This window comes from Triticum dicoccoides, chromosome 4B (genome assembly GCF_002162155.2).
Source record: "Triticum dicoccoides isolate Atlit2015 ecotype Zavitan chromosome 4B, WEW_v2.0, whole genome shotgun sequence".
Lineage (NCBI taxonomy): Eukaryota > Viridiplantae > Streptophyta > Magnoliopsida > Poales > Poaceae > Triticum > Triticum dicoccoides.
The window spans coordinates 109,043,535-109,056,410 of NC_041387.1; the positions used below are offsets into that span (position 1 = coordinate 109,043,535).

The window sequence follows — 12,876 nt, forward strand, 5'->3', positions numbered from 1 at the left end:
GGAGGCACAGCTAGTGGCTGCCCTTCACTTCATCCCTGATTGAACAGTGCCATATTTGGCCTATATGACCCGGGGAGAGTTGCCTGAGGATGAGACCTTGGCGAGACAAATCATCAGGCGGTCCAAATCTATGATGATTGTTAATGGCGAGTTACATCACCTCAGTGTCACGGGGGCTTTTCAATGTTGTGTGTTGCCTGAGGAGGGTCAACAGATACTTCGTGAGATCCATGAAGGAGATTGTGGTCATCATGCCGGCTCAAAATCTCTTGTGGCCAAGGCTTTCCGTCATGGTTTCTATTGGCTGACGGCTCATGCTGATGCAGAGGATCTAGTCAGCAAATGTGACAGATGTCAAAAATTCTCACGACGAGCTCATGTGCCGGCTCAAGAGTTGAGGATGATTCCAATTACTTGGCCGTTTGTAGTCTGGGGGCTTGACATGGTTGGACCTTTCAAGAGGTCTAAGGATAAAAAGACACACCTCCTGGTGGCAGTGGATAAGTTTACAAAGTGGGTTGAGGCAGAGCCGGTCAGTAAGTGTGATGCAGCCACAGCGGTTCAGTTCATCAAAAAGGTGATCTTTCGTTTTGGTTTTCCACATAGCATCATAACTGATAATGGCACTAATCTCTCCAAGGGTGCTATGGAAGATTTATGTCAACGAGAACATATCTGGCTTGATGTTTTGGCTGTTGGTCATCCTCAATCCAATGGTCAAGCAGAAAGAGCTAATCAGGAGATCCTGAAGGGTATCAAACCACGGCTCTTGGTCCCCTTACAGCGGACTCTGGGTTGTTGGGTGGAGGAGTTACCCTCTGTACTATGGAGCATCAACACTATGCCTAATAGATCCACGGGTTACACACCTTTCTTCATGGTCTATGGAGTAGAGGCAGTCCTGCCAAGTGACATCCGGCACGACTCACCCCGCGTGGCGGTTTACATTGAGGCTGATAACGAAAAAGCTTGTCAGGATGCACTTGACTTGTTGGATGAGGAGCGAGACTTGGCAATAGCCCGCTCGGTGATTTACCAGCAAGACCTGCGCCGCTATCACAGCCGCCGGGTTAGAAGCAGAACCTTTCAAGAAGGCGACTTAGTGCTCTGGCTCATCCAGGATCAGTCTGATATGCACAAGCTATCCCCTCCTTGGGAAGGACCCTTTGTGGTCAGCAAGAATCTGAACAATGGGTCATACTACCTCATCGATGTTCGAGAGCACAAAGACTCACGTAAGTCAGAGGAGGAGACCCACCGGCCATGGAATATCGCCCATCTTCGGCCTTACTATACTTGAGCTACCGGCTCTCAAGATGTATATATTTTGACGATGTATATATTATATAAAGCAATAAAGCAGGACCTCTGTCCTTTTTCCCCTCAAAGGTTTATGTGTCTTCTTTATCAGGTGGTGGAAACAACCAACAGGGAGCGGATCATATCTGAATCTGGCTTTCCCTTTGGTCCGGCTTATGATCACATCTGAATCTAGCCATGATCACTTGGGGGCTTCCTGTTCAAACATAGGTCGTATTCGAACCAAAGAGAACATAGTTGTCGATACTCATTTGATCGGCATACTGCCAAACCCACTTGGGGGCTTCTTGATCATATTTGAATCATAGCTTAACCCCTTTGGGTCTGCCGTGGATCGTATTCGAATCAGCGTCATTAAACAACTCTTATGGTCACTTGGGGGCTTCCTGTTCAAACATAGGTCGTATTCGAACCAAAGAGAACATAGATGTCGCTACCCACTTGATCGGCATCGCCAAAGCTACTGGGGGCTATATGATCGTATCCGAATCTTAGCTTAACCCCTTTGCAATGGTTTACTGATCGTATTCGAATCAGAAGCCTTTATTTATTATCCATTATATTTTATAAGCAAAGTTATTTAACTATCTTAATACCTTCTTGAAAGCATTCTCAGATGATCTTTTGATTCTTCCGGCTTAATGTTGATCACCCCAGGTTATTAAGTGCCAGTTTTGCTTGTTTCATATGCAGGATAAAGGCAAGTAAATTTAAACATCAAGGAAATAAAAGATCAACATAAGCTAGAAATATATGGTGATGGCGGCTTACGAAAGTATTAAGCGCCATAAACATGCGCGAAGGCATGACAAAATTAAGAGGTTCTTTCTACCCTATTACAAGACTCCCCGAGTCTGAATAATGCAGCATTGTTTTGCAAAGTCATAAATGCCTGGCGGTTCACTCCTTTGGTGGGCTTGAAGACTCCGGGTTATCCTTCTCCGCTTCTCTGTTGGCTGCTTTGTCCTGGAAAGTTGATGAGGCCCAGTCAATGCCGCTCAAGGCTTCAAACTCGGCTTCATCATCTATTAAACCGGCTGGGTCCACTTCAGGGGCAAAGGTATGCTTACGAGTTGGAGGGATCAGGCTGACTTGATCATAAGGAGGTGTTGGAATTCTCCGGTTCTCACTGTCATAGCCCGGCTGACACTTGGTAAGGTCAGTTTCGTTCCCAATGAGAGTAGCCACGGGGTGTATGTCTTTGATGCAGGCGGTGAAATTCTGCTCATCAAATACGGTCCCATCCTCTTTCAGACTCGGGTATCCAAGAGCGAGGTCGGCCGGGTCTAGCTCTCGAATCCATGCTTTCGCCCGGCTCAATGCGGCTATGGCTCCGGCTCTTGCGGACGCCCGCCTTAGATCTTGGACCCGTTGAGGTAGTGAAGCAAGCTGTTTCAGCACATCTTGCAGGAGGTGAGGAACGTCATTTGATAAAGATACAACGGCCAAAGCACGTTGTGACCCGGTGTACAGTTGCTCCACTAGGGTGTAAACTGCTTTCAGTTTGGTCAACATGTTCTGCTTGAGGTTGGTGCTCCTGGGGCCTGCGTTCACAAGCATAAGGTGAGTTGGAGATAACGATTAAAATCAGTCATCAAAGGAAGGATTACAATATTGGAAGTTATATACATTAACTTACCGAAGATAGCTGAGACCATTTGAGAAATCTGGCGCTTTAAGCCAGATAGCTCAGCTGTTGCTTCAGCAAGTGATGCTTCTGCTGTCTCGGCCCGGGTCACAAGTGAAGCCTTTTCATCAGCCCAGATTTTCTTCTCCGCCTCAAAATTCTTCTTCAACTTCTCTTGTTCAGAGACGCTGAATTCAAATTTGGAGTTGGCCTTTTGAATTTCAAGTTCTTGAGCTGTCAGATGGCTCTTCAGGTCAGCAATCTCCGACTCAAATTTACTTACGGTGGCCTACATTGATGCCGGGTTATAATCAGAATCATGGTAAGATAGCATTAAGTCCCAAGCACTTTGCAAGCAAAGATACTTGACACCTGGGGGCAAATGTATGCTGAAGAATTTTTAACTTACAATGTTGGTTCATGCAAATTAAAGTCCCAAGCACTTTGCAAGCAAAGATACTTGACACTTGGGGACTAATGTGTATCGCAAGTTCAAGGTATTATGTGACAACCGGGTTAAATATCTTCTTTCTAAACCGGACAAAGCAGTGATAAGCAATTTTCTAAGTCTACAACATATTTATTCATAAGCAATAGACTTGGGGGCTGATACAGTAAGTAGGGTTCAGGAAAGTACCATAAGTCATACCTCAAATTTGTGCTGTATTTGTTTCACCATGTCAATTTCCAGGTCACGGATGCTATGCACTTGACTGAGATAGCCAGAGACATCTCCAATGCTTAAATGAGTATAGTCAGCAACGTCTAGCTTGGCCTTTCGGTGTTCCAGAAGCTCCTCCTTAGCAGAGCACTTGGCAAGGATAGTAGGTCGCCCTGGCTCAACAAAATGAGTCTTCAGAATCTCAACTTTCGGATCAATTTTCTTGGCCGGGCTAGGAACTTCCGGATTATCAGAGCTGTTGAGAATATCTTCGGTGGGTGGATCAGAGTTTGGAGCTAGAATGTCATAGGCTGGTTCAGGCGGCGGCTGATGGGTAGAACTATCAGGAGCAGCTGTGCCAAGCTCTGGTTCGGTCACGACCGGCTCTTGGGGCGGCTTACTCCTTTTTACCCTCTTACTGGGTTTCACTTGCATGTTGTGGACAAAGGCAGAAGGATGAGTACAAAGGCATGGGTAAGGTAAAACATAAAGTAAACAAAATTACATTACCCGGGAGCAGTTTTGAAAGTCGGCATGTTAGATTGCATAGACTCGCCGGAAGAAGGAGAGGTATCCTGATAATTGGAGTCAGATGAATTGAGAGGTTGGCGAATTAAACCCGCCTAAGGTAAAACAAAACGTAAATCAGAGATAACCTCAGTCCGACGCTTCCTGGTTACGTCAGGTAAGCCGGAGGAGAGCTCTACATCCTTGCTGTTTCGGGTCTGCCTCCGGCTTTCAAACTACTATTGCTTCAAAAGAAATTGAGGATCTTGATAAGCTAGAGAATGTGAAAATCTTACTTTCCGGGTCACCCTTCGGATTTTTTGCTTGGGCAAAGGCTCTGAGTCGGAGGAGATTATAGTTACCTCTTCGTCAACCGCTTGGCTGTTCCCCGTATCCTCCTGAAAGGTAGAATGTCAATAAAATAATGACAAAAGAGTCAAGGGAGTTAAAAGCTACCTCTTCTTCATCATCATCAGTGTCATCCAGCTTAAACATATCTGAAGCGGTTGGCTTCCTCTTCTTCGAAGTTCCTGTCTTGGCGGTTTTCCTTTCGGCTCTTTTTGTCACCCTGGCTTGTTTGGACGCCTCATGGTTATACTTGACCTTCCAGAAGTTGTCATCGGCCTGTGAAAAATGATAAGGGGTTATGAATAAAAGCAAGGTGTATTATATTAAAGAATATTCATTGAAGCTGATAACTCAGTGCGGGAGCCGGGTTCTTCTTGCAAAAGGAAAGTAAGCCAAAGGCATTACTAGTCACTATGCCCTCTTTCAACAACGTTTGGATTGTGGCCTCCACCACATCATCCGGTAAGTCATCGGGACTATGACGCAGTGGGTCATCCTTTTCGCCTGAGTAAGTGCACATTAAGCCGGGGCGGCGGCTTAACGGAAGCACTCGCCAAGTGACCCAGACTCGGACCAGGTTGATGCCGTCTAAGCCGTTTCCCAAAAGATCTTTGATTCTTCTAATGGTGGGAGCGAGTGGCAGACGTTCAACAGTAGGAAGTTTACCCGGCAGCGGGTGGTTGGATTCAAGGTGTAGAGCGTGGAAGCCGGGCAGAGGGTTCTCGCCAGCCGGAGAAGTGTCCTGGCAATAGAACCACGTCTGATTCCAATCCTTTGGATGACTCGGTAGTTCAGCATAAGGAAAAAGGCAGTCTCTCCGCCGATGAATCGAGATGCCACCAAGTTCTAGGCTGCGCCCGTTGGCACGTTCGTTCTGCCGGTTTAAGTAGAATAGCTCTCTGAACAAAAGCAGATTGGGTTCTTCCCCCAGGTACACCTCGCAGAAGACTTGGAAGTTGCAAATATTTGACACGGAATTGGGCCCAATGTCTTGAGGTCTGAGGTCAAAGAAGTGCAAAACATCCCTGAAGAATTTTGAACCGGGTGGGGCAAATCCCCGGCTCATATGATCCGTAAAAACTATCACCTCCCCTTCTTTCGGCTGAGGTTTCTCCTCGGATGAGTCAGGGGCACGATAAGACATGACCTCCTTCTTGGGCAGATGACCGGACTTCACAAATTCAGACAATTTACTTTTTGTGACTGTGGATGGGACCCAATTACAGGTCACATGAGCTTTGGTTGCCTTCGGTGCCACGATGTAAATAGAAGCCTATGACAAAATAAGAAGCTCCGGCTCAATTTTAACCTGGAGAGAAAATATTCTTAAGTCTATTCAACATGGCAGCTTACGACGGGGCCTAATGACATATGGCTGATTATATCTGGTTATCTAAGCCGCTATGGGAATCAATAACAGTTAAGTTATTTTAAGTCGCCAGGAGCTGGCAAGGTTGTTAATTAACATTGTCCATTTTAAACCGGCAATGAGGGTCACACAAACAGGTTTCACAAGTTGCGGCTATTATTTTGGATCAAACGGCTGCTCTGAAAAGGAAAAATTCTAGACCTAGAACCGGCACAGATAAAGTTCAAGGGTTCGAACGGGGCCTCTGTGCGACGGAAAGGGGTCTGCTTGCATTCGAAATGGGTGCGAAATAGCTACCGTATCTGTTTTATATCATCTTAAAGATCAAGAAATGGCGGTGGTGATTAAATCTATGAGGGGTTCCTGTCAAACAAATGAAGAACACCGAAGAGCTCAAAGTTCCTAATGCGGATCTGAGGAACAAGAAAGAGAAAACTTACGGATGCAGAGTTGCTGCGGAGGATCATCGCGTTTTTCTGGTCAAAACAGGTTGATGCAGCGGCCTGAGTTGACGAGGACAAGGAGATCCGCGACGGCGGCAGCGGCGGAGCTCGAACGGCAGAGAGACAGTGAGAGGAAGAAGACGAATGACTGAGGGAGAAAATGGAGAAGACCTAGGTCGAGCCTATTTATAGGGAAGGGCCGACCGGGACTGTGCGAGAAACGAGGAGATTGGATATTATTATCCAGCGACCCCGACGCCTCGGGTTTCGGGACAATCAGTAAAGGCAAAGATCTGTTGAAGATATAGCAGGATAAAATAAAGGTTTAATTGGAGATGACGTCACGGCGGGTTAACATGGATCCAGAAGATGACGTCATGACGGATTAAACCCTTTTGCATAGACAAAAGACCGAAGGTTTATTTCTTAAGGTATTTTAAGATTGACATGAACTGGTTCAAATCAATCTGGGGCCTAATGTCGGGGATATAACTATTTGTGTAAGCCGCCCAGGAGGGGCCAGGTTATACAAAGAGGACTCATAAGAAGAAGCCCAAGATCAAGCATGAAGATGGCCGTTCAATAAAGGGTCTAAGGCCCACAGGCGGCTTAAGGCCCATAGTGGTAAACCATCATAATGATATGACTTGTAACATAAGGTAGACTTAACTAGTCACCGAGCCGGACACTGTCTATGAGCCAGCCGGGACTCTGTAGGTCGCAGGGCGTCCACCCGTGTATATAAGGGGACAACCTGCTGGCGGCTTAGGGTAAGAAACAACACATCGAGAAACCGGGCTTAGCGTATCTCGATCCATGGTCATCGAAACATCAAGCAATACCAACCCAACTAGACGTAGGCCTTACCTTCATCGTAAGGGGGCGAACTAGTATAAACCTCTCGTGTCTCTTGTCCCAATTAACCCCTTCAAGCTTCCTAGTTGCGATGGCTCCACGATTAAGTCCTTTAACTAGGACATCTAACGTGACAATTCCACGACAGGTTCCGGTAACTCGACCCCTCTCGACTTATTAACCGACTTGATCTCTGTCCAGGAGTCGCAACTAGTTTCTAGTGCTTGTAGGCAGTGTTATTCTTCTACCAAGTGGCACCCGGCAGGGTGGGCTTGGGACAGACTAGGCACACGTGACACGGTGTACTAAGTGGCACCCGGTTGGTGGGCTTGGGAACCCTGCTCACATTGTTTGGGGCCGTGAGGGAAACCTCGGCCGGATTCCCTTGCGGAATAGAACCCGAATAGGCGGTAAACTTGGACTAGAGTCTTGTGTGGTTAGTCAGGTTGTGGACGACACCCTCGCCAGGCTTCCGCTTGAAGGTTGCCGAGATATATGACGTGTACATGGTGGTAAGTGGCGAGAGCGTGTGTGAAGAAGTACACCCCTGCAGGGTTAACATGATCTATTCGAATAGCCGGGTCCGCAGTTATGGACTTCTTGGATGCTTACGTGGTACATAGACAACTTGAAGTGGATACTCTAAAATGCTCAAGACAAGTGTGAGTGCTATGGATGGCCTTCTCGTAGGAAGACGGGGATGCATCCATAGTAGTGTATTGTGTAGTGATTAGTGGACTTGTGTGCGCCATCTCACCTGAAAGAAGTTTCTCGTAGTCGTAGAATAGGATAGCCACTGAGTCAAAGCTAGCTTGCTGCAACTAAACCCCACATTACCCTCTTTGATAGAAATACATGTATGATAGGATCTGATGTAAGTCTTGCTGAGTACCTTTGTACTCACGTTGCTTTATTTATATTTTTGCAGCGGAGACTTTGGTCTTACTAGTGTTCTCGTGGACTTCGACAAGTAGCTTGTACCTCAGCTACGATCTTGATCTGTTGTAGATAGTCAGGCTCTTCAGCCTTTTTCATTTGTAGATGTCTGTACTCAGACATGTAATGCTTCCGCTTGTTGCTTGTATGCTTTGAATGTTGGGTCATGTGACATGTTTGTAATAAATGCTATGATGGCTCTTCTGAGCCTTTACCTATATGAGTTGTTGAGTTATGTTGTGATGCCATATTGTACAGCACATACTTGCATGTTATGCGTACGTGTAATGTGTATTGCTATGTGTGGGATCTGACTATCTAGTTGTTTATCCTTAGTAGCCTCTCTTACCGGAAAATGTCTCCTAGTGCTTCCATTGAGCCCTGGTAGCTTGCTACTGCTCCGGAACACTTAGGCTGGCTGGCATGTGTCCTTCTTCGTTCCTGTGTCTGTCCCTTCGAGGAAATGTCACGTGGTGTCTACCGGAGTCCTGTTAGCCTGCTACAGCCCGGATTCTCCGGAGTCCTGCTAGCCCAGCTGCTAGCCCGGATTCACTCACTGATGACCGACATGTTCGTTGCTGGGTCATGTATGCCTGTTTCTGTAAGTTAGTGCCACTTTCGGTTCACGACTAGCCATGTCAGACCGGATTCTTTGTCATATGGATGCTAGCGACACTATCATATATGTGTGCCAAAAGGCGCAAACGGTCTCGGGCATGGTAAGGCGACACCCGTGAGAATACCGTGCGTGAGGCCGCAAAGTGATATAAGGTGTTACATGCTAGATCTGTGTGGCATAGAATCGGGGTCCTGACAAGGAGCTCTGCGACTGCCCGTGCGGAGGGAGAATAGCCTACGAGGAGGTGCTCGCCACGACCATGTCGACGGTGGAAAGAATGGCCGCCGAGGGTCGGCTGAACCCTAGCATGAGGACGCCTTGCTGCGTCACTGCCCGCCTGGCCTTGGCGACGAGGGCCTTGTTATGCTCAACGGCGGCCTTGTGTTGCACGACGGCGGCTGCAAGGGCAACCTGGGCGACGGCTTTCCTCGCCGCAGCAGCGGCCCTTCGGCCAACCCTCTTGGCCGTTTCTCTGGCGAGCTGCTCCGGCATGAGCACCTTCTTGGGTTTCTTCTTTGGGGCGAGCGGTGATGGCGGCCGGGATGGCGGTGGCGGCTTGCTTTGGCGTGGTCGCCATGGAAGGAGCGGGAGGACGGGAAGGTTTTGGGGGAGAAAGACGGAAACAAAAATGTTGTGCCCCGACGAGCGGGTCAGGGAGGACAAGGGCGCGTCCATTCCAACGCAGATGCAGCCCAAATTTTGATGTAAAATTGATCACGGACGGATGGGTAAATTTAGACCGAAAATGAGTCGCTATGGACAGAAAACGGACGCCCATCTGTTTACGTCGACGCGTTTGCCATGTCTTCTCTCCATTTCGACCCAAATAGGGTCGGGCAATAGAGTTGACCTTATTACAAGTGTAATTGCCGGGACACTCTGTTCTGGTACAGAGATTAAGGACGCACGAGCTACAGATCAGAGGAGCAAGGCTTCGACATGGCTTTTTGCATTCAATTCATTCAGAGAGCGCAGGTGCTAGACGAGCTAATCAGATGGGCAGTAATAGTACATCAAAGCTCTAAGACTAGACTTGTAATGTTCATTTCTTGACCGTTCCGAAGAAGAAAAATCTGCTCTTGCAGCAGAACTCGCTAATACTACGTTACAAAAAAAAAAAGCTCTATGAACAGACAAAACCGGGAGACCACCGTTTTACATTGATGTGACCGTAGCTTTTTCGATAGGGATGTGAAGGTAATTAGAAGGGTGCTGTAGCAAAGTCTCGTTTCTTGGCGATGCGCCCACGCATCCGGCGATTACGGCGCACGTCGACATCGTCGACGAGCAGGTCCGGATCAAACACGTCCGCTTCCTCGTCATCGTCCGAGTCAGAGTCCGTGGAGTTCCTCCTGACGCCGAGCACCGGCTTCAGACCCTGCGCATCACGCGTGCAGCACGACGTGTTATTATATGCTACAAAAATCACGAGCGAACGTAAACGGAAACAGCAGGTTTATGACCAGCAACAAAGTAAAATGCACGTTTACCTCGGTGAAGATTCGGGCTGCGTCCTGCGAGGAGCGCGTGGTCAGCACGTACAGCGCTGCTTCCTGCAGGAAACGAACAATGATTGACATGTAAACGAAACCAAACGACGCAGGAAGATCTGACGAGCTGGAAGAGATGGTGCTTTGCTTACCCTGGCGTAATTGAGCTCGCCGAGGGAGAGCGTCTTGGGCTCCCGCTCCATGGAAGACATCCTCGCCGGCTTTGCAGCCCCGACGACCCTCATCGATCGTCACGTCACGTACGGGCGACGATTTACTATATACCCACACGTCTCTTGCGGATTACCAATGGGTGCACGCTTCGATCTGGTGATGGTCTCGCGCGCTGTGGCGGAGGAGAGGAGCGAATGGCCGCGTACGTGTATATATACATGCGGCCGCTGCGGCCAAAGGAAACGAAAGCAACCACGAACACCATACGTGTCATCGGGTTCCCATGCGTCGGTTGCTGCGCCCGTGGAGGAGCGACCGAGGACACGTGTGAGTGGCTGGTGGGTCGGAGCCGTCGACCTGACCGATCCAGAGCCAGCCGTCGTCGCCGCCGATCGAGCGCATGCCTCGCCGGACGTGAGGCCAATGGGCGCCCGGCACGTGGTGTTGTTCGAACGGCCGCTCCGCTGCGCGCACGTTACGAGCTGCTGCGCGTATGTGTGACGTGACGTGTGATCATGTCGGCTGGGTGAGCCTGCTGTTGCGAGAACATCCCAGCGTTTTCTCTTGAGATCCGGCGATTTATGGAGTTAGAAAAACAGTAAAAACAATTAAAAAAAGGTAAAACCAAGCCACTTTTTCTTAGACAATCTCAAGAAACTGAGAATGTATCCTGTGCACCGGGGAACATAGGTGGTGCACCGAGGGGATTGGTGCTACCGGTGCACCGGACCGTGTTGCACATTAAAAAATGTTTTAAAAAATTCAAAAAAAAAAGTTTATCGACACAACATCAATGTATGTTATCATAAAAATTTGAATCAAAATTCAAAACAATGGTCAAGATACAAAAATGACAAATTTGACGTCAATGTGCTAATGGGCCAAAACTGAAGTCCAACTTGTGTTATGTACTATTCAATGTCAAATTTGTTATTTTTGTATCTCGAGCAATGTTTCGAATATTGTTTTAAATTTTTGTGACAACGTACATTGATGTTGTGCCAATGCGCTAATTTTTTTTCAGTTTTTTTTAACATTTTAAAATGTGCAACGGACGACCGGTGCACCGGTAGCACAAATAGTCCCGGTGCACCAGATACATTCCCCGGGAATGTATCTGGTGCACCCGCACTAGTGGTGCTACCGGCGCACCGGATGCCATATAATATTTTAAAAATATGTGAAAAAGTTTTAGCATGTTAACACAACATCAATGTATGATGTCACAAACTTTCGTATATAAATTTGGAATATTTTGAGATACAAAAATGACAAATTTTACACCCGTGTGATAATGGGCCAAATCTAAAGCCCAAGTTATGTTACATACTGTTCAGTGTTGAATTTGTTATTTTTATTTTTCAAGTTATGTTTTGAATTTTGACTTGAAATTTTCTGACAACCTACAGTGATGTTGTGCGAGTGCGCTAATTTTTATCCGTATTTTTTGAACATTTAAGCACAATGTAAGTTCGGTGCACCGGTAGCACCACAAACTCCGGTGCATCAGATATTTTCCCTACATTCCCCTGTGCACTGAGTCAATTTGTGCACCCAATGCACAGGTGGATTCTGGACCCTTAGATGGAGAACTAACGGGCCAGACTTTTGGTCAAAAGTTGGACTATGCCCTTTTTCAGAGACAACCCTGCACTTTGTACAAATTAACCCGCACCCTACAGCACACACTCCCATCAAAAATCTGCTTGTTTATTTTTGGCCAAACCAAAATGATTCATATATTTTGAACCGAATGTTCGATTTCGGATCCATTTTAACTGTCATATTTTTCTTGATGAGATCTTTGAAATAAGATCATATTGTGTATGTTTCCAAAAAATAATATTTTTTTGCTTGTCTGAAACTTGACTCGAAACTTGATGTACCAGAAGCATGTTGCACGTGAGACACACATGTGAGAGAGAGGCGGATGTTTCTCACCGGCAAATTACAAAACTTGTAAATGTTGTAATCAAGTTTCGAGTTAAGTTCGAAAAGGCAATAAATATTAATTTTAAAAAATATACATAATATTAATCTTGATTCAAAGATCTCATCAAAACAAAGGAGGTAATCAAAACGGTTCCAAAATCAGACATTTTGTTTAAAATATACTACCCCCTTTTTGTTTGAAGCAAAAAAAAATAAACACACATAGTTATTTAGAGGAGAGGGAGACGTGAGGTGTGGGTTGATTTTGATATAAAAAAAGGACTGTGCTGCAGTGTTTCAACAATCCACCTACCAACCTGATCATATCCCTTTGTTTTTTATCCAATGGCTCATATCGCAACGGAGCATTCGGTGCATGATTTAAGCTGGTGCACCTGATACGTTCTCTCACGAAACTTTAATTCAACCGTCAAGGACGAAAGAAATACTAACCAAACAGACATAGCGGCCAGGCCTAACATCAGCGCATGCTTCACTAGACAAATTCTTCTGATGATAATGCTTCCCCCATGGCGAAGATCCACCTCTTGGCGCAGTCATCCTGGTTGATGCTCAGTTGGTCCAGAATTGCTTC

The 12,876-nt window shown here is 46.8% G+C and overlaps 1 protein-coding gene across 1 annotated transcript; it reads right to left on the reverse strand.

The window, feature by feature from the left end:
• Positions 1 to 9,841: 9,841 nt before the first annotated feature.
• Positions 9,842 to 10,518, reverse strand: LOC119293435. The gene is made up of 3 exons (XM_037571923.1): positions 10,328 to 10,518; positions 10,176 to 10,238; positions 9,842 to 10,063 (listed from the first exon to the last, which is right to left on the reverse strand). The coding sequence occupies exons 1-3, from the start codon at positions 10,418 to 10,420 to the stop codon at positions 9,887 to 9,889; spliced, it is 333 nt and encodes a 110-aa protein (XP_037427820.1). The 5' UTR covers positions 10,421 to 10,518; the 3' UTR covers positions 9,842 to 9,886.
• Between the last annotated feature and the right edge of the window lie 2,358 nt (positions 10,519 to 12,876).

Bases quoted from the DNA above. Each gene is read 5' to 3' on its own strand.
- LOC119293435 (XM_037571923.1), bottom strand. From the start codon at position 10,420: ATGAGGGTCGTCGGGGCTGCAAAGCCGGCGAGGATGTCTTCCATGGAG. The intron at 10,239-10,327 runs GTAAGCAAAGCA...CGTTTCCTGCAG, and splicing joins GCGAGCTCAATTACGCCAGG to GAAGCAGCGCTGTACGTGCT. The intron at 10,064-10,175 runs GTAAACGTGCAT...CGTGATGCGCAG, and splicing joins CAGCCCGAATCTTCACCGAG to GGTCTGAAGCCGGTGCTCGG.